This window comes from Aedes albopictus, chromosome 3, assembly GCF_035046485.1.
Source record: "Aedes albopictus strain Foshan chromosome 3, AalbF5, whole genome shotgun sequence".
Taxonomy (NCBI): Eukaryota; Metazoa; Arthropoda; class Insecta; order Diptera; family Culicidae; genus Aedes; species Aedes albopictus.
In genome coordinates this window covers 55,050,993-55,074,177 of record NC_085138.1, presented here as the reverse complement: position 1 = coordinate 55,074,177, position 23,185 = coordinate 55,050,993, and the positions used below count along the sequence as shown (strand labels likewise).

General features: G+C 42.8%; 1 protein-coding gene across 11 annotated transcripts in view; it reads right to left on the bottom strand.

Annotated features, from left to right (window-relative positions):
• LOC109411329 (phospholipid-transporting ATPase ID) overlaps positions 1-23,185 on the bottom strand; it is a 421,272-nt gene that overhangs the window by 13,486 nt on the left and 384,601 nt on the right. For 10 of the 11 annotated variants that reach the window (XM_062859672.1, XM_062859671.1, XM_062859673.1 and 7 more), the window contains 2 exons: positions 23,030-23,182; positions 22,761-22,965 (listed from right to left, as the gene is read on the bottom strand). In XM_062859672.1, coding sequence (XP_062715656.1) covers positions 22,761-22,965; positions 23,030-23,182 — 358 coding nt within the window. The remainder of the gene's footprint in view (positions 1-22,760; positions 22,966-23,029; positions 23,183-23,185) is intronic. The other variant, XM_029870786.2, reaches the window with a different exon arrangement.

Below are 23,185 nucleotides of genomic sequence, written 5' to 3'. Positions count from 1 at the left end.
ACTTAGTTCAAAGCACGTTTAGCCCATCGAATATTCAACATTTTGACTCATAATTCTAAATATAAAAAGTATGGTGTACTTCTACACATGACTTATTTTGAATACCTAATAGGGTGACGTTGGATATTATCGGCAGGTTTGTTCTCTTCGTCGTGGGGGTTTTTTGTCGGCCAAAATGTTTGAGGCCAACTTTGAGTTCAATAGATTTAAAAAAAACTCTCATGACGAAGAGAACAAATCTGCCGAAAATACGTAAGTTCCCCTATCTAAAATTGACGCAAGTGAATTTTAAATAGCTTTTTGCCAGTGAACCAAAATTCAACCATCGCGCAACAATAATGACAATGTCGCAACCTGTATTTGTTGCGACAAACAAACCCAAGCGACATAAGTTTGTCCCAACTTGAAAATAATGGGAATAACATCGTACACCACGAGTTTAGAGATTTTTAAGCCTTGCATTGCGATTTTCGAACGGTAACTTCGAGTCGGTAAACACTGCAACTCTGGTGAAGCTCTATCATCAAACAGTTTCGACTTTGGGTTAGCAATAATTGATTATTCACGAGTTGAAAAGTACGCAACAAATTCAGCTTCCGTTTTGTCTGCAACAAAAAAAATTGAGATCATGTCATTATCTGTTACCAGTAGGGATAAAGAGTAATCGTCGCACCTTCTTTGTTGCTTGTTTTGTGCCTATTTTGCCTGACAATTCTCTTCAATGCTTTTTGCAACTCAGTACTATGAAATTTGATTTAAACTTGCCGTATAGTTTAGCCGAACTAGTTTTTCGTACTATACCAAACAATTGCAATATGATTCATAATGCAACTGATTTCGGTTGTATTGCGGATTTTTAGAAAAATTTCCACTCTGCGGTAGCCGCCGAGTCCTACCGCAGCTGTCAAAGTCCTACCGCAGCCGTGAAAATCATCTTATCATTGAAACTGAAGGCCAAATCAAAGTATGCTTACAAGATGAACTGCTCTGAAAACTTACAATAAACAATCATCATCGGCGTCGTATCCAAGGCATCGCTTGGGTAGATCGATGATACCTTAGTGAAAATCAGTAGTCTGACAGCTGCGGTAGCTTTACGTTCTACCGTAAAACGGAAAGTTTTCTCTAAGTTAGCAATATTATGAATCAAAATGGAATTGTTTGATCCACAACCAGAGTTGTCACGGCAAGAACTTGCCAAATTGTCACGGTTATAGTACAGCTTGCTTGATCAAAATTTAGTGTTTAGCATAATGGAACACATGACCACAGACGAACAAACGTAACATAGACAAAGAGACGTAACACTCTTCAAAACAACTTGGCACATGCAATTAACGATTAATCCAAATTTCATTTGATTTGCGCGATCTTTCCACCAGATGTGCTAGTGTTCGATCGCTTTGACGTTTGCCAGTGTACACGTTGCTGAATGATGCATACAAAAATTACAGGCACTTTGTTTAATAGATTTTTACAGCGCACATGTAATCCCATTTTTTATGATGAATATTAATTGCCTTTTTCGAAGATATTCGATGACACTGAATCTAGATAGGTCGAAATTCCATTTTAGCATTGCAAAAACGTTCCATTTTATATTTTGGTACAAGTGAGTTGCATTATGAACATTATGCAACTATTTTTCATAATGCAACTCATTTCAGTTGCATTATGAATCAGTTCGGAAAAGTTGGCGAGTTTTCGATTTGCTATCATTTTGTTGTTAGGCTCTGCTCGGGATTGCACTCGACTTATCTTTCGATCGAAAACAAACTGCGGGATATCATGTCAATGCTCTTAGATCGATCGTTGGATCAATCTTTATAGATCTTTCGATCAGAAAATGATTTTTAAACTCAGTAATCAAGGTAAAAGCACTTTCGATAGCGCCCACGAAAATTGAAAACAGAGTCGAGGACGATCAGTAGATTTTATTTTTATTGATGGTATTTGTGATGAATCAAGTGTAAGTGATATCAAAGGAAATTAAATTTTAATTCTTATTTACAAATTGCAGTACTTTAATTTGTTGAACGAATAGTTCTGATATAGTCCTCCATCAATTAGCCTTGGACCTAGGACTGGGACTGCTGCACAGGAAGCGCTCATAATTTATGATTCCAGAACTCTTAGATGTGATCAATGATATTATCTTTTCTCCAAACAAAGGTGATCTCTTTGGCAATAAAGTATCGACTTCGATACAGTTTTTGTTTTGTTTTCCTTAAAAATTGATACGGGGCACCTGAATGATTCCAAAAGTGGCCAATAGGGTCCATTTCGCACAAGTCTCTTTCAGTGCTATTCATGTAAAAACATAACGAATGAGCTGTCACACGATATGTTTTGGTGGAAAGTTGCAAATGTCCTCAACTACAGGTTCCCCCGGGGCACCTGGCTGGGTGGTTTCGGATGTGGCTAATTGGGTCCATTTCGCACAACAAGTCCCTTTTACTGCTATTCATGTAAAACAGGACGAATGAGCTGTCACACGATAGGTTTTGGTGAAAAGTTGCAAATGTCCCCTACTACAGATTCCCCCGGGGCATGTGGGTCTATTTGGTTTGAGTGAAAAATGTATCTGGCCGCTTTCGTGACCTCATAATTGAACCGATTCCAGGGAAATGGTCACAACTCCGTTGATTTCCAGTCCATTTTCAATCTCGATAGATTGATTGATTGATTGATTTGTCTTTATTTAAGAGACTTTCAGCCCTTGGCTGGTTCGTCTCTCTTGATAGATCATTCTCTCAAGAAATGATTCTTCTTTCTTGATATTGACTAAAAGTATCATTTTTAAAACCTAATCATTTCCTTCATTGCATGACAAATTTAGCCTCTAGGACATGCCCCATCCCGGATTATCTCTGGTGACCTTTGACCATAGTCACTTCTAAGACCATATCATAAACTTACATGAAATTACCCGTCGAATGCTTCAAAAAGATTGAAAATCGGAAATCACAAAGTTGCAGTAGTTCAAAGTTGACCAAAAGTGGCTTATGCTCAAGGATGGAAGAAACTCACTTCAAGCGATAAGTGATAAAGGATACGAATAATCCAAGATAGCCTTGTTCTTGCAGTAGCATGATGCCGACGCCTCACACCGTACTCGTATCACAGAGCAATCAAAGCATCTGATGTACGCTTTATCGCGTGATGACCCGTTATCGGATCATGTTACAAGTCGTGATAAATTTTATTCATCACAATTTAGGCCACTTATGTACCCGTAAACCGCATTCATTATTAGAAATAATACATTCATAAGCATATCTTGAAGTAAAATAAGTAAGAATGCTCAAAAAGTGAATGAAATCGCGAATTTATCATTTCAACTTCATGATAGCGATCGGATCGCGCCCGCACATGCCGAGCGAATCATTCTTCTCGGACCGTAGTTTGTTACGATGCTTGACGACAAAATGTTATCGTTGTTGCTATGATCGCGCGATGCCTTTCAACCGCGACACATTCGAGATCTGATCATGATCACTAGATTTCCATCCTTGCTTATGCTAGTTATTTTGAGTAATCCTGTACATGGATTCCTAACCCAATTTGATTACCTTTGCATTGAATTAAGCCTCGGATGGTGAGGTTTTCAACTGTTTGCAAAGTAAAGTTGGTTAGCTTAGTTTTATTCAAAAACTGGAGGTCACATCGATAACAGTAGCTAGGACTAAATACTAGTTAGAACCCTAAGGCGTGCAAGCTACGCCGCATTGCCAAGGCGATCCCTACGCAGAAATGGTCTCAAACCGGTATACAGGTGTCCAGAAATCGCAGAACTCTGCGCATCCTACCTAAGAGCTAGGAGAAGGATGCAAAACGCTCGCATCGATGGGAGTGTGAATGCCGGGCAACTTACTGGAACAATCCGTTCCCAGCCATCTTGGCAAACTGCAGTAGAATCACTTGGCATAATACAGAACCTCACAGTGATGGCGACTTGCTCCGCCAACAGTCCACTCGTCAATGAGGCAGCATCACACTGACGACGACCCCGTTATGGTGCTGGCTGTCACTGATGCTTGCTAGGGGAAATACACGCATGGGGAATGCTACTCAGCTTTGTTCATACCCCACATTCTCCCTCTTCTCCGAAAAAAAAAGTTTTCTTACTAGCAGGCTTGTTATTTTTACGCTCAAACCCTCAATTTCGTTCTCTCAGGAACGTGTAGTCCTTATGGCACCAATGCAACAAGATACACTTCAAGATATGAGAATCAAGACGAATGACCACATTTACTTTTTTGTTTAGTAAACGCACTTTTGTTAATATCGAACCTATATCATTTGATTGATAACTTGCAATGCTAACCGATCATCTATGGGGTTTTGCCGAGTTCAAATAAAAATAACTACAACATACGCAGTTGGGTGATGCGTCTTCTCTCCTTCAAGCGCACGTCTCGTTATGTAGTCGGCCCTGTTTTTCTCTCACTCAAATCAATCGTTATTCACGATTGCGAAAATTCGACGCATTCAACGAAAACGAACATATTTTGTAAGAATTATTTGTCAAAAAAGAAAAAAAACAAGAGATTATTGAGCTTCTCAGAAATTATTAGACTTCTGTGCAATTAATTTTTGCACAGTGATTATTTGCACACCTCACTGAACACCTACGCTTTCTCACGGTTACCCCGACAACAACTTTTTTTCTCATTGTTATTATTTTGATAGAGAATTTGATTAGCAATATCAACACAGTTTAGTGAAAAAATCAGAAATGCAGAATAAGCCTCATGTTCTCAGGCATACCTAAGAGGAGATTCATGGAGTCGGAAGCAATCTGGGTGTATTATGAGTGTTAAGTTGTGACACGGAGTATAGTGTGTACCGAGGTGTGTACTGCATGTTGCACTTCGTGAACCCCGGACACAATCAGATAGCTGGCAAATCAACGATAAAGGTGGGGAATCACTCAGTCCGTACGGACCGGGCAAGTCAGGGATGAAACAAAGACTCCATGTTCACAAGATGGCTCGTGGAGTTAGAACTTGAAACTATCCCCAAAGCACTTTTAAATACCCGCCTTGCATCGATCAAGCTCGGTGCCGAATCAAAATCCCAGTCCACCCCAACCACGAACGTAGCAGCCCCCAACGACTATCCACCCGCTGCGACCGGAGGCCATAAAAACCCAACACACAACACACTATTCATTACTGTATCTTATAACCCGTTCTTATATAACTTATAAAAGAACGAATTATCAGCGTATATCACTATTCCTTAGAGTTTTTTCACTATCCCTTAACACTTGTTGTGGCCGAACCGTCCTAGTAGATTGCGGAACACGAAATCTGCCCGAAAAAATCTAGTTCGGTGAAGGTCATATTATGCTAGATATTTGATGAATTCGTCTCCCTTGTTTTGGTAGAATGTCAAACATTTTTGTGCAAACGCCTACTAATATAAGTGAGTGTGCAAATTGTATCTCACCAAATCAAAATTGCACTAGAGTCTAGAAATTCATGAAATCATCAATAACGAATTTGAGATTTATCAGACTAAAGATTCCGTATATCATACAACTCCATTTTCAATGCTTCAATGTGATGGTACAGATGGACCATATATAACACACAAATGTCCTTCATTATACGAAAATAGATTCTACAAAACGAGTTCGAAAGAGGTTCTGCAACATATTTTCAGTAGATATGTTTTCATTGCGTACTTCGAATTTTAAACTGTTTTACGATATGCAATTTTTATGGGCGGTTTTCATTACACGTCCCTGCATTTTCCCCACGCACAGCTTTCGGCAGTTATCATGCAACGCCATTTCCTTAGACGGGTTTCTTTACACATCGCTGCATTTTCCTGATGCAAACAATTTTCGGCAGTTTTTCAATAACGCCATTTCCTTGGACGGATTTCATTTCACGTCCCTGTATTTTCCTTATGCAGAAAAATTTTCGGCGGTTATCCAACAACGCCTTTATCTTGGACGGTTTTCACTACACGTCCCTGCATTTTCTTTATGCAGAATATTTTTCGGCGGTTATCCAAAAATGCCGTTTCCTTGGACGGTTTTCATTACACGTCCCTGCATTTTCTTTATGCAGAAAAAATTTTCGGCGGTTCGACACGCCATTAATTTGCCCAACCAAAAAACCCGAGCAAAAACCAACCCAACCAACCAACGCCGCGAGTATTTTACGGCAACATTCACAATAGTCAAATACCTCTACCATCATGCACATCAACCTGTTTGCATTTACCGTTCAACCGAGCGACAACACGAGCATGTACGATCCGAGGAATCAACGAAAGCGCGACCATCCATGCCGAGCAAGAACATGAAGAAACATGCATGCAATCATCGACCGACCACCTATCCACAGCGTGCTACCAGTCGACAACAAAAATCAACCACGTCACCGCGCCTTTGTTCATGTGTTTGTGCTAGAACCAAGGCTAAAACAGAACGCGGTTGGAAAAAACTTTCCGCGCTCTAGCTTTCGTCAGGAACCGCAGAATTGCAACACTCACTTCACTGTGTTTGCAGCACCACCACACACTTCCCACACCAAAACGATTTGTTTTCTCTCACTGTTTTTATGCCAAGTGATTCTACCTATTTTATGATTAACTTGTTATTGATTATGATGCACTCCTGGCAGGATCGCCAATGCGAATGCCGGGCAACTCTCTGGAACAATCCGTTCCCAGCCATCTTGGCAAACTGCAGTAGAATCACTTGGCATAATACAGAACCTCACGGTGATGGCGACTTGCTCCGCCAACAGTCCACTCGTCAATGAGGCAGCATCACACTGACGACGACCCCGTCATGGTGCTGGCTGTCACTGATGCTTGCTAGGGGAAATACACGCATGGGGAATGCTACTCAGCTTTGTTCATACCCCACAGGGAGTAGAATAATGGAGCGAAGTGAGGCCCCTGTAGCTAAACTGACACTGAACAAAGAGATTAAGGCGTGTAAGTTGGCGTGCAGCGAAAATCTCTGCCAGGCAGCCAATACGACCCACTGGGGACATGCATACAGAACGCTCCCCAGAGATGCTGCAGAAGATCGTAGAAGCGTTGTTCACGCGCCACGGTATAAGACGGTGACGAACGACTAACTCATCGCAGTAGCGAAGCGTCTTAAAAGTTGAACAAGGCTCCGGCTCCAGACGTTATCCCGACAGTAGCCATCAAGACGGCCATCGGGGCTAGTCCTGACATGTTCAGAATGGCTATGCGGATGTCCCTAGACAGAGGCGAATTTCCGGAGAGGTGGAAAAGGTGAAGATCGGGAAGCCACCTGGCGACCTGTCGGTGTACAGACCTATCTGCTCCCCGGATACCATCGGGAAATTGTTGGAATGGAACATTCTATCGAGGCTGATGATCTGTATCGAGAAACCAGATGACTCAGTTTAGCTTCCGGAAGGGTTAATTGACGGTGGACGCTATTAGGGCTGTAACCAAAAAGGCCGAGATAGCGCTTCAAAGGAAGCGATGGGGAATCCGCTGTTGCGCGGTCGTATGCGAGATCAGAAGAAGCACTATCAGTGTAGTGCTGACAATCATCAAAATGTAAATGTATATGTAAATAGAAACTAATAAAAGCTGACAGAGAAGAGCATGGCTCATTCATCATCCAGGATCAGTTTCTCGTTAACTTTCAACGTGTTTGGACGTGTTTATCGAGTGCGAAATCCCAAGTGATTTTCTCAAGCGTGCCGAATTAGCGTCGCATATAAGGAAAAAGGACCTTTTACCGTAGTTTTTTGAGTGTTTTTGTGTGTTTTTACTAACACGCGGCAGTGTCTAAAGGAGTAGACATCTGTGTTGTGAGTGGGAGGATTAATTTGAGACATTTTTCGTCGGTCGAACTCAACGAATACAGTGATTAGTGGCAAGTGTTTTTCGAGTCAGTGAGACGATGGCGGCGAGTTCGGGGTGGGACCCTGGGCTGCCCCCCTCAGCAGCGGATGGAAGACCAACGGTTCCAACATGGATGGGCGGTGTCGGCATCGGTCAGCTGCAAATTCTGTCGCTGTACGCGGTTGACAGTGCGGTGACGCCATGTCCGTTCATTGTTGGAAAATCGATGAAGGACCTCGTCGGTGAGATTGAAGCCACAACCACGGAAGCGAACGGATCGAAATTTGTGCTGCGTGTGCGTGATGCTGCGCAGGCAAGGAAGTTGCTCGGCATGACGGCGTTGTTCGACGGCACGGCGGTGAAAGTGGAGCTTCACCCCATCCTGAACAAGCGTCGTTGTGTAATCTACTGTCCGGAAATCAAAAACAAAACGGAGGAAGAGCTTTTGCACTGGATGGCTGAAGATGGAGTGGTTGGCGTAAAGCGAATCACTCGGATGCAGGACGGCAAACCTGTCAACACGCCCACGCTCATCCTGACCATTAACGGAACAGCAGTACCTGATCGCGTGAAAGTAGGACCGCTGCGAGTGGAAACCCGCATCTACGTCCCGGACCCGATGATTTGCTACCGGTGTTTCGAGTACGGGCACACCAAGTTCCGGTGCAAGAATGCTCCAAGATGTCGCAACTGCTCCCAGCAACATGAACTCGAGGGTGAATGCCAAGCAGCGCCTTTCTGCCTGCACTGTGAAGGGGCCCATGGTCCGGCAAGCCGATCCTGCCCAATCTACAAAAGGGAGAAGGAAATCGTCCGACTACGGTTCACAAAAGGAATCTCGTACCAGGAAGCCCTCAAACAACTGAACGCTGGTGGTGGATCGTATGCTGCTGTCAGCAAGGTCCAACATCGCCTGGAAGTAGCTCGTGCAACGCCGGCGGAGTCGGCACAGCTGAAGGCCAAGGATGATTTGATCAAACAGCTAATGGATACCATCGCGAAGCTAACGTCCAGAATCGATGAGCTGGAGAAGAAGCACAAAAGCAAGAAGGAGAAGAAGCGAGCAAAGCGGAACCAAGCCACACAGGACGACGGAAGTGCTTCTGAAATGGACACCGATTCGAGCGCAATGCAGACGACGACGAAGCCTATTGGTGGTGGCACATCGACTCAGGTAAGTGCTGCAACCCCAAAGCCAAGCGTTCAGAAACACAAGCGTCACCCTACGACTGAAATACATCCCCCGGTAATGAAGAAACCCCTGGCTGACCAATCGCAATCCCCAAATGACTCCGATCAACACCCTCTGAAAGATGAATCCCTATCCAACTCCCCCAGTATTATCAGCCATCTGCAAAGCCTAATGGACTCCGCACGTCTGAACTCTCCTCGCCCACAACCGAACAATGGCTCACGTAACAAACCCACCAAATAACCAGGACCCCACTTTAACTTGTCTCGCACTACAATGGAATCTGTTAGGTTTGAAAGGTAGACTCCCTGAATTGCAATTACTAATTTCCCAATTTAACCCTGCAGCAATTGCTTTACAAGAAACAATGATCCCGAATCTAAAGTAAACCCTAATCTCATTAAAGGTTATGATCTGTATATCTGTGAAAATCCAAATAACCCTTCAAGAACTGGCGTAGGTATTGCCATTAAAACCGAAATCCCGCATCGTCGTATTGATATTCCTTTTGATGAACTTTTACTTGCCATAGCTGTAGAAATTGACTTCCCCGTTAAATTAACAGTTTTTTCCATCTACATCTCTCCCTCCACACATCATCTTAACCAGCAAATTAAAATAACTCTTGAGAAAATCCTTGACCAATTTTCATCCCCAATTCTTTTGATGGGCGATTTCAACGGGCACTCCACCTTTTGGGGTTGTCACTCAAATGATTCACGTGGGCTTATTCTTGAACAAATTTTCGATACATACGGACTAACTTTGCTGAACGATGGCAGCCACACCAGAATAAGCCCCGCAACTGGTGAATCGTCTACTCTAGACCTCTCGGTAACATCTCATAATCTTGGTTCCCAGCTGTCCTGGAAGGTACACAATGACTGCTGCGGCAGCGATCATCTTCCTATTGCCATTTCTTTGAATCGAGCGCCACCAGTAGCATCTTGTCGTTCCAGATGGAAATATGAGTTGGCTGACTGGGCGAATTACCAGACAGAGATTCAATCCGTGTTTACTGACAATTCTCCCACCTCAGCGGAGGAATTTACCCAACAGTTGTTTGACATCGCCTCACACCACGTCCCCAGGACCAGTGGTGTCCCTGGTAAAAAATCTGTACCATGGTGGAATCCCGAGGTTCGCTCAGCAATTAAACTACGCCGTAAATAGCTACGGGCTCTTCAGAGAGTGGCAAAGGAAGATCGAAAAGACTCTGTTGCGTTAGCAGAATTCAAAACTGCCAGAAATGCTGCAAGAGCAGCGGTCAGTAAGGCCAAACAGGATAGCTGGGATCAATTTGTAACTTCAATTAGTCCGGAATGCTCGTCAAAAGAACTGTGGGATAAAATCCATAGATTAAGTGGCAATAAAAGTAGACAACCCATTAAACTCAAAATTAATAACCTAATAACAGATAACCCCACCGTTATTACTGAACACCTCGCAGATCATTTTTCCCAATCATCCTCTTTTTCCAACTACTCTGACAGTTTCCTTTCCCAAAAAAACACCGTTGAAGCCTCCCCTCCCAACTTCCATTCAGATGAAATCCATGACTACAACCGAGATTTTTCCATAGAAGAATTAGAGTGGGCCCTACATAGAGTTCATGGCTCATCAGCCGGTCCGGATGAAGTAGGTTACCCTCTGCTCAAAAATCTTCCCCCTATTGGCAAAACTACCCTCCTATCCATCTTGAACAATATTTGGACTCAAGGCGAAATACCCTCCTCCTGGAAAGAAGGCTTAGTGGTTCCCATCCCAAAACCCAATAAAGATAAAAACAGTGCCGACAGCTTTCGACCTATAACACTCTTAAATTGCACAGGGAAGGTTCTTGAGAAGATGGTCAATAGGCGACTGATTACCCTACTGGAATCTCGAAATCTGCTTGACAATAGACAGTTTGCTTTCCGCCCAGGTAAATCCACTGACGACTATCTCACTGAGCTTGAGGATATCATCGACTCTCATATGGAGAGGGGAATGCATGGTGACCTTGTTTCTCTTGATTTGTCCAAAGCGTATGACCGTGCGTGGCGTTTTCCCATCCTCAAATCACTTGAGGACTGGGGAATCAAAGGTCGTATGGGTCTGTATGTACAAAGCTTTCTGGACGACAGGAGATTCAGGGTCATCTTAGGCAATAACCGATCCGAGTCAAGGCAGCAAGAAAATGGTATTCCTCAAGGCTCGGTGATAGCTCCTACACTCTTCCTCATTTGCATGCAATCCTTGTTCAGTAACATTCCGCCCAACGTTTATATACTTGTTTATGCCGACGATATCACCATCCTCACTTTCCACAATATCAAATCAATAGCCCGGAAAAGAACTCAATCTGCAGTGCTTGTAGTCTCGAAATGGGCAGACGATCACGGTTTTACCATATCCCCCGAAAAATCCCAACTCCTTCACATCAGCCATAGTTTAAAAGGTATCTCCAAACTACCAGACCTCACCCTGAACAACACAATCATAAAACCCCAACAGTCTCTTAAAATTCTTGGCATTCATCTCGACCGGACTCTCAAATTTAGATATCACCTCGACACCGTCCGCAGAACCACCGAAAAACGTATGAACCTTATCAAAGTCATTGGATCCAGAATACCTTGTGCCCATAGATCATCCATAACCCAAATAATCCACAGTTGGCTTTTGCCTAAAATACTCTACGGCATTGGGCTATATAGCAGAGGGGGTGACTTGGTCACCAAAAAGCTCAGTCCCTTGTACAATAAAGCTTTCCGCCTGGCTTCGAGCGCATTCGTGACCAGTCCCATATCTGCTATTATGGCCGAAAGCGGCCAACTGCCTTTCGCTCACTTTGTGACAGCAACCCTGATGACTAAAGCCATTCGGTGGCTGAGTCTAGGCGGTCGAGATGATGTGCCACTGATTAATAGAGCTAAACACAAATTTAAATCCCTTACTAACCACGATCTCACCACCATTGCTGTTCTACCCCGATCAAAAACAAGACCATGGAACCAATCACCCCCTCAAATAGACCTCTCCCTCCTTGATCAGATAAAAGCTGGTGATCCTCCGTCTACAATACAACCACATTTCCTCAAACTCCGTACCGATAAATACTCAAACTACCAACATATCTATACTGACGGCTCTGTCGCTAATGGTAAAGTTGGCTATGGTATTACAAGTAACTCCACACTCCCTGGTATCAGCTCTGCTCTCCCATCCCCCTGTTCCATTTTCAGTGCTGAAGCATATGCCCTACTGAAAGCCACAAACCTTTGTTCGTACTCCCCCAACCAACCCTCCGTTATTTTTACCGACTCTGCCAGTTGTCTCCAGGACATGAAGTCTCTCTCCTTGGGACACCCCTGGCTTCAAGAAGCCGAAGGACTTGCACTGGCCAATGGGGTCACTTTCTGTTGGATTCCGGGTCACTCCGGTATCCATGGCAACGAGGAAGCGGATCGGTTGGCTGGTGTAGGTCGTGGCGAAAACCCAGAGGATGTTCCAATTCCATCTATTGACGCTGTTAGATGGACCAGGGAGAGAATTCGTGAATCCTGGGACACCGAATGGTTCAACAGCCGAAACCTTGCCTTACGCATAATCAAACCTTCCACTCTCCCTTGGCCTGACAATAGAAACCCTAAACTCCGCCGAGCCATAACCCGGTTACGCATTGGTCATACCCGCCTTACCCATAGATACCGCCTAAAAAAAGAAGATCCACCTGATTGCTCCGTTTGTGGTTCCCCGTTATCCGTTCACCATATACTAATTGACTGTCGAAAATATGCCTTGGAACGCTTGGACTCAAACTTGGGCAGCACGCTTGAGGATGTATTGTCGCCACCAAATGAAAAACAACTAGTTGCCTTCCTAGAAGCTACCGATCTGCACAACCAACTTTGAACACCTGGGACAAGGGACGAATGACCGAAAGGTTAAGGTGTCTTACTGCATCACTAAGTTTTCAAGCGAATCATTGACTTTTTGTTTTTCAATGATTGTTTGCCTCGCGTTTTTGAAGTGATAAAAAACCGTCAATTCTGCAGCAACGCAGCAGAAAAAGTATCAGCGCAATCACTGCGAGTGAGCATATAGGATGATACTTTTTCATGTGAATATTCGCTTTGGTGGCAGATAATTATCACTTTGAAATTTCGAGCTACACTACCCGCCATAAATATGGAATCGCATCTTCTAGTATTGCAACACCCCAGTTGAATATTGCAGCACCCCCGGAAAGTTTGGCATCACCTGAAGACTTCATCACTTTCTGAACTGTATCTCAAAAACCGTATCCCCTGCATAGTTTAGACCTTCAGCAAAGTTGATCAGAAGACCTATTGCTATCAAATGGTAGTAAGTTTAGTGCGTAATTCCGCCGCTATGTGGCGCCAGTGTGCATTTAAAACGAAGTACTTTGACATGGTTTATCTCATGATTTAGACCACCTAGAAAGTTCGTGTCTTCAGCAATGTTGATCAGACGGTCTATGGCTATCAAATGGTGGTAAGTTTAGTGCGTAATTCCGCCGCTATGTGACGCTAGTGTGCATTTAAAACGAAGTGCTTTGGCATGGTTTATCTCATGATTCTGACCACCTAGAATGTTCGTGTCTTCAGCAATGTTGATCACAAGGTCTATGGCTATCAAATGGTGGTAAGTTTAGTGCGTAATTCCGCCGCTATGTGACGCCAGTGTGCATTTAAAACGAAGTACTTTGACATGGTTTATCTCATGATTCTGACCACCTAGAAAGTTCGTGTCTTCAGCAATGTTGATCAGACGGTCTATGGCTATGAAATGGTGGTAAGTTTAGTACATAATTCCGCCGCTATGTGGCGCTAGTGTGCATTTAAAACGAAGTGCTTTAGCATGGTTTATCTCATGATTCTGACCACCTAGAATGTTCGTGTCTTCAGCAATGTTGATCACAAGGTCTATGGCTATCAAATGGTGGTAAGTTTAGTGCGTAATTCCGCCGCTATGTGACGCCAGTGTGCATTTAAAACGAAGTACTTTGACATGGTTTATCTCATGATTTAGACCACCTAGAAAGTTCGTGTCTTCAGCAATGTTGATCAGACGGTCTATGGCTATCAAATGGTGGTAAGTTTAGTGCGTAATTCCGCCGCTATGTGACGCTAGTGTGCATTTAAAACGAAGTGCTTTGGCATGGTTTATCTCATGATTCTGACCACCTAGAATGTTCGTGTCTTCAGCAATGTTGATCACAAGGTCTATGGCTATCAAATGGTGGTAAGTTTAGTGCGTAATTCCGCCGCTATGTGACGCCAGTGTGCATTTAAAACGAAGTACTTTGACATGGTTTATCTCATGATTCTGACCACCTAGAAAGTTCGTGTCTTCAGCAATGTTGATCAGACGGTCTATGGCTATGAAATGGTGGTAAGTTTAGTACATAATTCCGCCGCTATGTGGCGCTAGTGTGCATTTAAAACGAAGTGCTTTGGCATGGTTTATCTCATGATTCTGACCACCTAGAATGTTCGTGTCTTCAGCAATGTTGATCAGACGGTCTATGGCTATGAAATGGTGGTAAGTTTAGTACATAATTCCGCCGCTATGTGACGCTAGTGTGCATTTAAAACGAAGTGCTTTGGCATGGTTTATCTCATGATTCTGACCACCTAGAATGTTCGTGTCTTCAGCAATGTTGATCACAAGGTCTATGGCTATCAAATGGTGGTAAGTTTAGTGCGTAATTCCGCCGCTATGTGACGCCAGTGTGCATTTAAAACGAAGTACTTTGACATGGTTTATCTCATGATTCTGACCACCTAGAAAGTTCGTGTCTTCAGCAATGTTGATCAGACGGTCTATGGCTATGAAATGGTGGTAAGTTTAGTACATAATTCCGCCGCTATGTGGCGCTAGTGTGCATTTAAAACGAAATACTTTGACATGGTTTATCTCATGATTCTGACCACCTACAAAGTTCGTGTCTTCAGCAGTGTTGATCAGAAGGTCTATGGCTATCAAATGGTGGTAAGTTTAGTGCGTAATTCCGCCGCTATGTGGCACTAGTGTGCATTTAAAACGAAGTACTTTGACATGGTTTATCTCATGATTTAGACCACCTAGAAAGTTCGTGTCTTCAGCAATATTGATCAGACGGTGTATGGCTATCAAATGGTGGTAAGTTTAGAGCGTAATTCCGCCGCTATGAGGCACCAGTGTGCATTTACAACGAAGTATTTTGACAAAATTTATCTCATGATTCTGACCACCCAGAATGTTCTTGTCTTCGGCAATATTGATCAGACGGTCTACGGCTATCAAATGGTGGTTAGTTTAGTGCGTAATTTCGTCGCTATGTGGCGCCAGTGAGCATTTAAAACGAAGTACTTTGACATGGTTTATCTCACGATTCTGATCACCTAGGCCATACGCCGCAGTTTGTCACGCCGCCGGTTTTTATTTTTCGCGCCGGCGATCAGTTCACAAACAAAATTAATGTTGCATTCCTTCAAGGATTCTTCTTGAAATTCTTTCGGGGATTTCTCCTGATACGCTGTCGTGGATTTCTCTTAAAATTCCTTCGGGGTGTCCTCCTGGAATTTCTTCGATGGTTTCTTTTAGAATTCTTACGGAAGTTCCTCCTTGATTTCCTCTAGGAATTCCTCATAGAATTCCTCCAGGAGTCCTCCTGGAATTCTTCGGGGATATCTTCTAGTTTCTTCGGAGATTTCTTCTGAACTTCCTATGGGGTTTCCTCTTACCCCTGGGATTCCTGCAGGGATTTCTCCTGTAATTTCTTCGTAGATTTCTCTTGAAATTTCTTCAGGATATCCTCCTGGAATTCCGTCGAAGTATTTATTCTGGGCTTCCTTCAGGGATTCCTTCGGAGATTTCTCCTTGAATTCTTTCGGAGATTTCTTTTGGAATTCCTTCGGGGTCTCCTCCTAGAGTTCTTTTGGGGATTTCTCCTGGAGTTATTTCGGGGATTGATCCGCGAGTTGTTTCGGAAATTTCTGCTGAACTTCCTTCAATGATTCCTCTTGAAATTTCTTCGGGGATTCCTCCTGACATTCCGTCGGGGATTCCTCCTGGAATTTCTACGGGAACTCCTCCAGCAATTACTTCGGAGGTTCTTCCTGGATTTGCTTTGGAGTTTCCTCATGGAATTTCTGTTGTGATTCCTCTTCGAATTTCTTCGGGGTTTCCTACTGGAATTCCTTGGGGAATTTCTTCTGGAATTCCCTCACGAATTTCTCCTGGAACTATTTCAGAGGATATTTTTCGTTGATCCGTTATTGAAATCCTTTGGAGATTCTTACCCAAATTTCGGGAAGTTCCCACTGGAGTCCTGCTGGAAATTTTTTGTGGATAATTGCTGGAATTCCTTTGGGATTCACGCAGGATTATTTTCGGAATTTGCTGTTGAAATTCCTGCGGGGATTCCTCCTGAAATGCCTTTGGGGATTCCCCCTAAAATTCCTTCGAATATTCCTTTCCAATTTTATCCACGGGTTCCTCATGAAATTTCTTCGAGGATTCATCTATTTTTTTATTCGATGGTTCCTCCTAGACGTCTTTTGAGGATTCCTTCACGAATTACTTTGAAAAATTCTTTCTTTGGGGATTCCTCCTGGACTTCCTTCTGGATTCCTCCTGAAATTCTTTCGGGTATTCCTCTTGTTATTCCGTCGTGGATTCCACCGGGAGTTCCTTCGGGGTATCCTCTTAGAGTTTCTTCGGGGATTTGTCTTGGAATTCCTTCGTGGATTCCTGCTGGACTTCCTTCAAAGTTTCCTCCTGATATTCCGTCGGGGATTCCTAAAATTAACACGGGAACTCCTCCTGGAATAACTTTGAAGTTTCCTCTTCGAGTTCCTGTGGTGATTCCTCTTTTATTTTTTTCGGGAATTCCTCCTGGAATTCCTTCAATTCTCCATGGAATTCCTCCTGGAATTCCTTCTTGAATTTATTCGGTGATTTCTCCAAGAATTCCTTCGGAAATTCTTTCTAGAATTCGTGGATTCTTCCTATAGTTCCTTCGGGGATTCCTTCTGACTTCCTATGGAAATTCCTCTTGGGGGTTTCCTCTTAAAAACCTTTGAGGATTCCGCTCGAAATTCCTTCGAAGATTTCTTCCGAAGTTCTTTCGGTGGCTCCTCCTGGGATTTCTCCATAAATTTCTCCTGTAATTTCTTCGGAGATTCCTTCGAAGATTCTTTCTGGAATTCCTGCGGGGATTCCTCTTACAATTCCTTCGGGGATTCCTCCTAGAATTCTCTCCGGGATTTCTCCTGGAATTCCTCCAGAAATACCTCTAAGGTAATTTTCGTTGATTCCTCTTAGAATTCCTTTCGGGACTCTTTTTCTAATTTTCTTCTAAACTCCCACTTGAATTCTTTGAGGTTTCTTGCTGGAAAATCATTCGGAATTTCTTCTGGCTATTTTTCGTAGATTCCTCCTAGAAATCCTTGCTTAAAGGATTCCTTCTCGAATTCCCTTAGAAATTACCGCTGGAATTCCTTCGAGGATTTCTGCTGTAAAACCCTTAGGATTTCTTCTTGAATTCATTTATGGAATCCTGAAATTCCTCGAAAATTTCAATCAGGGATCTCTCCAAGACAGACTCTTGAACCACCAGAGATTTCTGCAGTAGTTCCTTCAGGATTTCATACAGCAGTTCCTGCAGAGATAAGCCCAGAATTTTCTTCACGGATTTCTCCAGTTTCTTTCAAGGTTCCTCCTGGAATTCCTTCTGAGATTCCTCCCAGAAGAAACGAGATTCCTTCCCTCTAAATAAATGAATCAAAAATTGTAGCAAAATCTCTATTGTATTGCCTTTAATTGCAATGCAGTATTGCAACATGAACTACACTAAGGATGCGGGTATTGTCACAATAGGTCTAATCACTGGTCGCAGCAACGGATCTGAACAGGACTTACAAAAAGTATTCATTCAATCAATAGTTTATGTCATCATTGGTCATGAAATAGTTCAGACTACAAATTCTAGAGCGTAATGATAACTTGTTTGCTTTGTCAATGTAACATTATGGTTAAATTTTGGTCACGCCGATTCACGCCGCCGAAAGCTGCCACCGGCGTGTCGCCGCCGCCGCCAGCCAAAAATGGCCATCACGCTGCCGCCGAGCAAAATATAGTCGGCGCACAGGTAGGTCTAGGTGGTCAGAATCATGAGATAAACCATTTCGAAGTACTTTGTTGTAAATGCACACTGGCGCCACATAGTGGCGGAATTACGCACTAAACTTATCACCATTTGATAGCCACAGACCGCCTGACAAACTTGTCAGAAGACACGAACTTTCTACGTGGTCAGAATCATGAGATAGACCATGTTAAAGTACTTCATTGTAAATGCGCACTGGCGCCACCTAGCGGCGAAATTACGCACCAAACTTATCACCATTTGATAGCCATAGACCTTCTGATCAACATTGCTGAAGACACGAACTTTCTAGGTGGTCAGAATCTTGAAATAAACCACCCAAGTAACCACGGTGCTGAAACCTTATTGCATGCAGATATATGTACGGTGTATTTAGAGCAATCATTACTTTACATGCAAATTTAAAGTTGATTTAAAGTGGAAATGGGCAATTATGCGACTGCCTCAAGATTAGACCAGTATAATCTTAATATGATTCTATGATTGCCCACTTCCACTTTAAATCAACCTTAACTTTGTATGTAAAGTAATGATTGCACTAAATACACCGTATATCTGCATGCAATAAGGCTTCAGCACTGTGGTTACTTGGGCATGTCAAAGTACTTCGTTTTAAATGAACACTGGCATCACCAACTTTGCTGAAGACAAAAACTTTCTAGGTGGTCAGAATCATGAGATAAACCATGTCAAAGTACTTCGTTTTAAATGCACACTGACGCAACATAGCGGCGGAAATACGCACTAAACTAACCACCATTTGATAGCCATAGACCTTCTGATAAACATTGCTGAAGACGCGAACTTTCTAGGTGGTCAGAATCTTGAGATAAACCATGTCAAAGTACCTGTTGTAAATGCACACTAGCACCACATAGCGGTGGAATAACGCACTTAAATTACCACCATTTAATAGCCATAGACCTTCTGATCGACATTGCTTAAGGCACGAACATTCTAGGTGGTCAGAATTATTAGATAAACCATGTCAAAATACTTTGTTTTAAATGCACACTAGCGCCACATAGCGGCGGAATTACGCACTAAACTTACTACCATTTGATGGCCATAGACCTTCTGATCAACATTGCTGAAAGCACGAACATTCTAGATGGTCAGAATTATGAGATAAACCATGCCAAAGTACTTCATTGTAAATGCACACTAGCGCCACATAGCGGCGGAAATACGCACTAAACTTACCACTATTTGATAGCCATAGACCTTCTGATCAACATTACTGAAGACACAAACATTCTAGGTGGTTAGAATCATGAGATAAACCATGTCAAAGTTCGTTGTTTTAATGCACACTAGCGCCACATAGCGGCGGAATTACGCACTAAACTTACTACCATTTGATGGCCATAGACCTTCTGATCAACATTACTGAAGACACAAACATTCTAGGTGGTAAGAATCATGAGATAAACCATGTCAAAGTTCGTTGTTTTAAATGCACACTAGCGCCACACAGCGGCGGAATTACGCACTAAACTTACCACTATTTGATAGCCATAGACCTTCTGATCAACATTGCTGAAGGCACGAACATTCTATAGAATGCCTATAGGCGGTCAGAATCATGAGATAAACCATGCCAAAGTTCTTCATTGTAAATGCACACTAGCGCCACAAAGTGGCAGAATTACGCACTAAAATTACAACCATTTGATAGCCATAGACCTTCTGATCAACATTACTGAAGACACGAACATTCTAGGTGGTCAGAATCATGAGATAAACCATGTCAAAGTTCTTCATTGTAAATGCACACTAGCGCCACATAGCGGCGGAATTACGTACCAAACATTTCACCATTTGAAGGTCATAAACCTGCTGAACAACTTTGCCGAAGGTCTAAACTTTGCAGAGGATACGGTTTTTGAGATATAGTTTAGTAAATCATAAGGTTTTCAGGTGATGCCAAACTTTTTGGGGTGCTGCAATATTCAATTGGGGTGTTGCAATACTAGAAGATGCGATTCCATATTTATGGCGGGTAGTGTATATATCCAATATGGCTACCGATGCCGATGATGCCGTAAAAAGCCTTAAAGTCCCTCTAAAAATCAAATACACACACATGGCTCATTCCTGGTCTGGATAGCAAACGTACTAGAAGTGGTTTGATCATTTACCCCAGAAAGAGCTCTCCCCGGTTAGCCGTATTTTACACTTCCAGAATAGGGTGTTAATCTTTGATACCGCGGAGAGCGAGCAGAGCTACAATATAACCGCGGGGGTATCTCAGAGTTTCATCATGGGCCCGGTACTATAGAGCGCGGCGTTTGATGGTGTATTGAGGCTCACACTTTCACCGGGTATATCTCTCTCTCTTCTTGGCGTAACGTCCTCATTGGGACAAAGCCTGCTTCTCAGCAGCACTTCCACAGTTATTAACTGAGAGCTTCCTCTGCCAATGACCATTTTGCATGCGTATAACGTGTGGCAGGCACGAAGATACTTTATGCCCAAGGAAGTCAAGAATATTGCCTTTACGAAAAGATCCTGGACCGACCGGGAATCGAACCCGTCACCCTCAGCATGGTCATGCTGAATACCCGTGCGTTTACCGCCTCGGCTATATGGGTATATAGCTGGCCGATATTACCCTCAAAGTATACGGCCAGTCGATAGAGAAAGTGGAACTGGCAACAACGCACGCAATTGGCAAAGTGGAGGACTGGATGAGGTCGAGAAAGTTGGCACTCGCGCACCACAAAACGGACGTGTTGGTGGTATACCACCGCAAGTATGAACAGCAGGCAGTGGTCACCACAGGCGGGTGCATGATCAACTTTAAGCACTCACTGAACAAACTTCGATCATGATGAACGATAAGCTAAAATTCGGAAGCCACGTATGCCTGCAAAAGAACAAGCATGGCGATAACACTAGTTTACAAAATAAAACGAAAGTCGTGAACTTCTGTCAACGACCAAAATTTTTGAAGCACAATTTAGCGCTGATTTCGAAACCGTGCTTCAAAAAATTTTAAGTAGAACAGTTTTTGAGTTTTAGCTCAATATTGAGTTTTATAACTTTTTAAAATATGGAATTTACTAAAATTCAAATATCTTGCGTTTTGTTCAACCAATTTGAAATCTTTTTCCATAAATTAAAAGCTGAATACAATACCATTCGATCATCTGAATGCAGGTTTTGCGTCAGATTGATGAAATTCAAGATATTGGCAAATTTTAGAGGCGATCTCCTTAAATTTTAGCAAAATTTCCAAAAATATATGAACAAATGTATTTTTTCAATAAGACAAAAACAATTTAGAAATTCTTTCTCAACGTTTATTTGACATATCATATGTAGGCGAGTCACAGTAAAAAAAATCAGCACAATTGGAGCATTGATTACGGGGAATGAGATGTGTGAAGTAAACGACTTTGCTTAAAAATAGAACAAAAATCGATTTCAAATCATCAACCTTGTATAAAAAGTCGAAAAAATTTCCGCTCTACTGTAATTTTTTTCCTTTGCGTTTTCGAACTCAGGGCATGATTCTACACCAAAAATGATCATCAGCTTACCGAGTTCAAAAATGCTGTAAACTAGTGTAATGGCAAAGATAATGTTGAATAGCTCGGCAATATCCTCGAGCAAGCGTAAGCTACTCACGACAGTAGTGGTCAACCGGGGAGGATAAGTAGGATACTCTATCTTCCATGATCTTCCGAATTGTTCTTGAACTACAGAAAAAATGGCGGGCTGACCACCAGCATCTAATTCAACTGCATAACGCCCCACTACGCTCCAAGTGCTTGGGTCCATTAGGGAGTCTACAGCTGTCTCAGCACTCAACCAGGACTCAATCCTCTAAGGGAAGAGAGGACAACTTAAGGCGGTAGCTGGTGTTCCACTAAAAATCCTTGCAGGGAAATCAACTTCTGTGCAGTGAATGGTCATATGTATAAAATAATTTGTTCATGGTGTATCAAGTTGGTAACAATGACGGACTGAACTAAGTAGTTGCGTAGACAGAAATAAATTATGTGAACAAGTTTTGGAGTGGAATCTGCATGGATATTGCGGTAGGTACAATGCTGGCACAAATAAGAGACGATAAAAAAAATCTGAAAATAGCACAATGAGATAGCGGGAAATGCCCAGCACGAAGATCTGGCTGTTAGGCCGAGGACAAAATGATCGAGCTTGTGGTTGCGAGCAAAAGTTAAGTTTGCGCTGAGATAGTCACAGCTTCATTTGAATTTCACGGGATACACGAAAAATAGACGCTCCATGAGGTGTTTCTGAATTGAAGGTTAAGGTTGACGAGTTATAAAATAAAATTACGTGAAATGAAATCAGCGCATGCCCTTTTGTGAATCATGGAAATAACTAAGTATGCATACTTTAGGTGAAATGATAATCGAAAAACCATAAACCAAACAGTTGAAAAGAAATGAGACAGATATGGGTGACAGAAATCATAAGATGATTAATACAGAAATTTCCCATCTAGCCTGCGAAACTTTGAAACGTGTTAGGGCGGCAGACTGTAGACTGTAGTAGTCAGTAGTAGTAGTTGTTGTATTATACCTGTCCGACGCTTCCTCGCTTCCTCCTATACTTGTATATTTATGCCTATTATCCCACCTAAAGGTCACCACCGACACCGACGGTGGTGACGAGTTCTGGATTTCGATCATCGGTCCGGAACTCCCACTGTTGCCTCCGTTGGCTGTGGGCCCCGTCGTCAGACCACCACCACCACTGTTTTGGTTAAGCGTATTTTTCGGCAAGGCTGAAATGTGATGGGATCGGTAGAGTTGGTTTTGTTGTAAGGACATTCAGAAAAAGGCACTCACTTGTAGGATGATAGGTATTTACAATGCGTAATGATTCCATGTACTTTCGCAGCTGCTGCTCTACTTCGGCCTTTGTCAGCCCGTCGATGATGAATACGTCCACCATGTCGTCCGTTAGTAGTTGGCAGGAGTAACCAATGTTGATTGCCGTTTCTG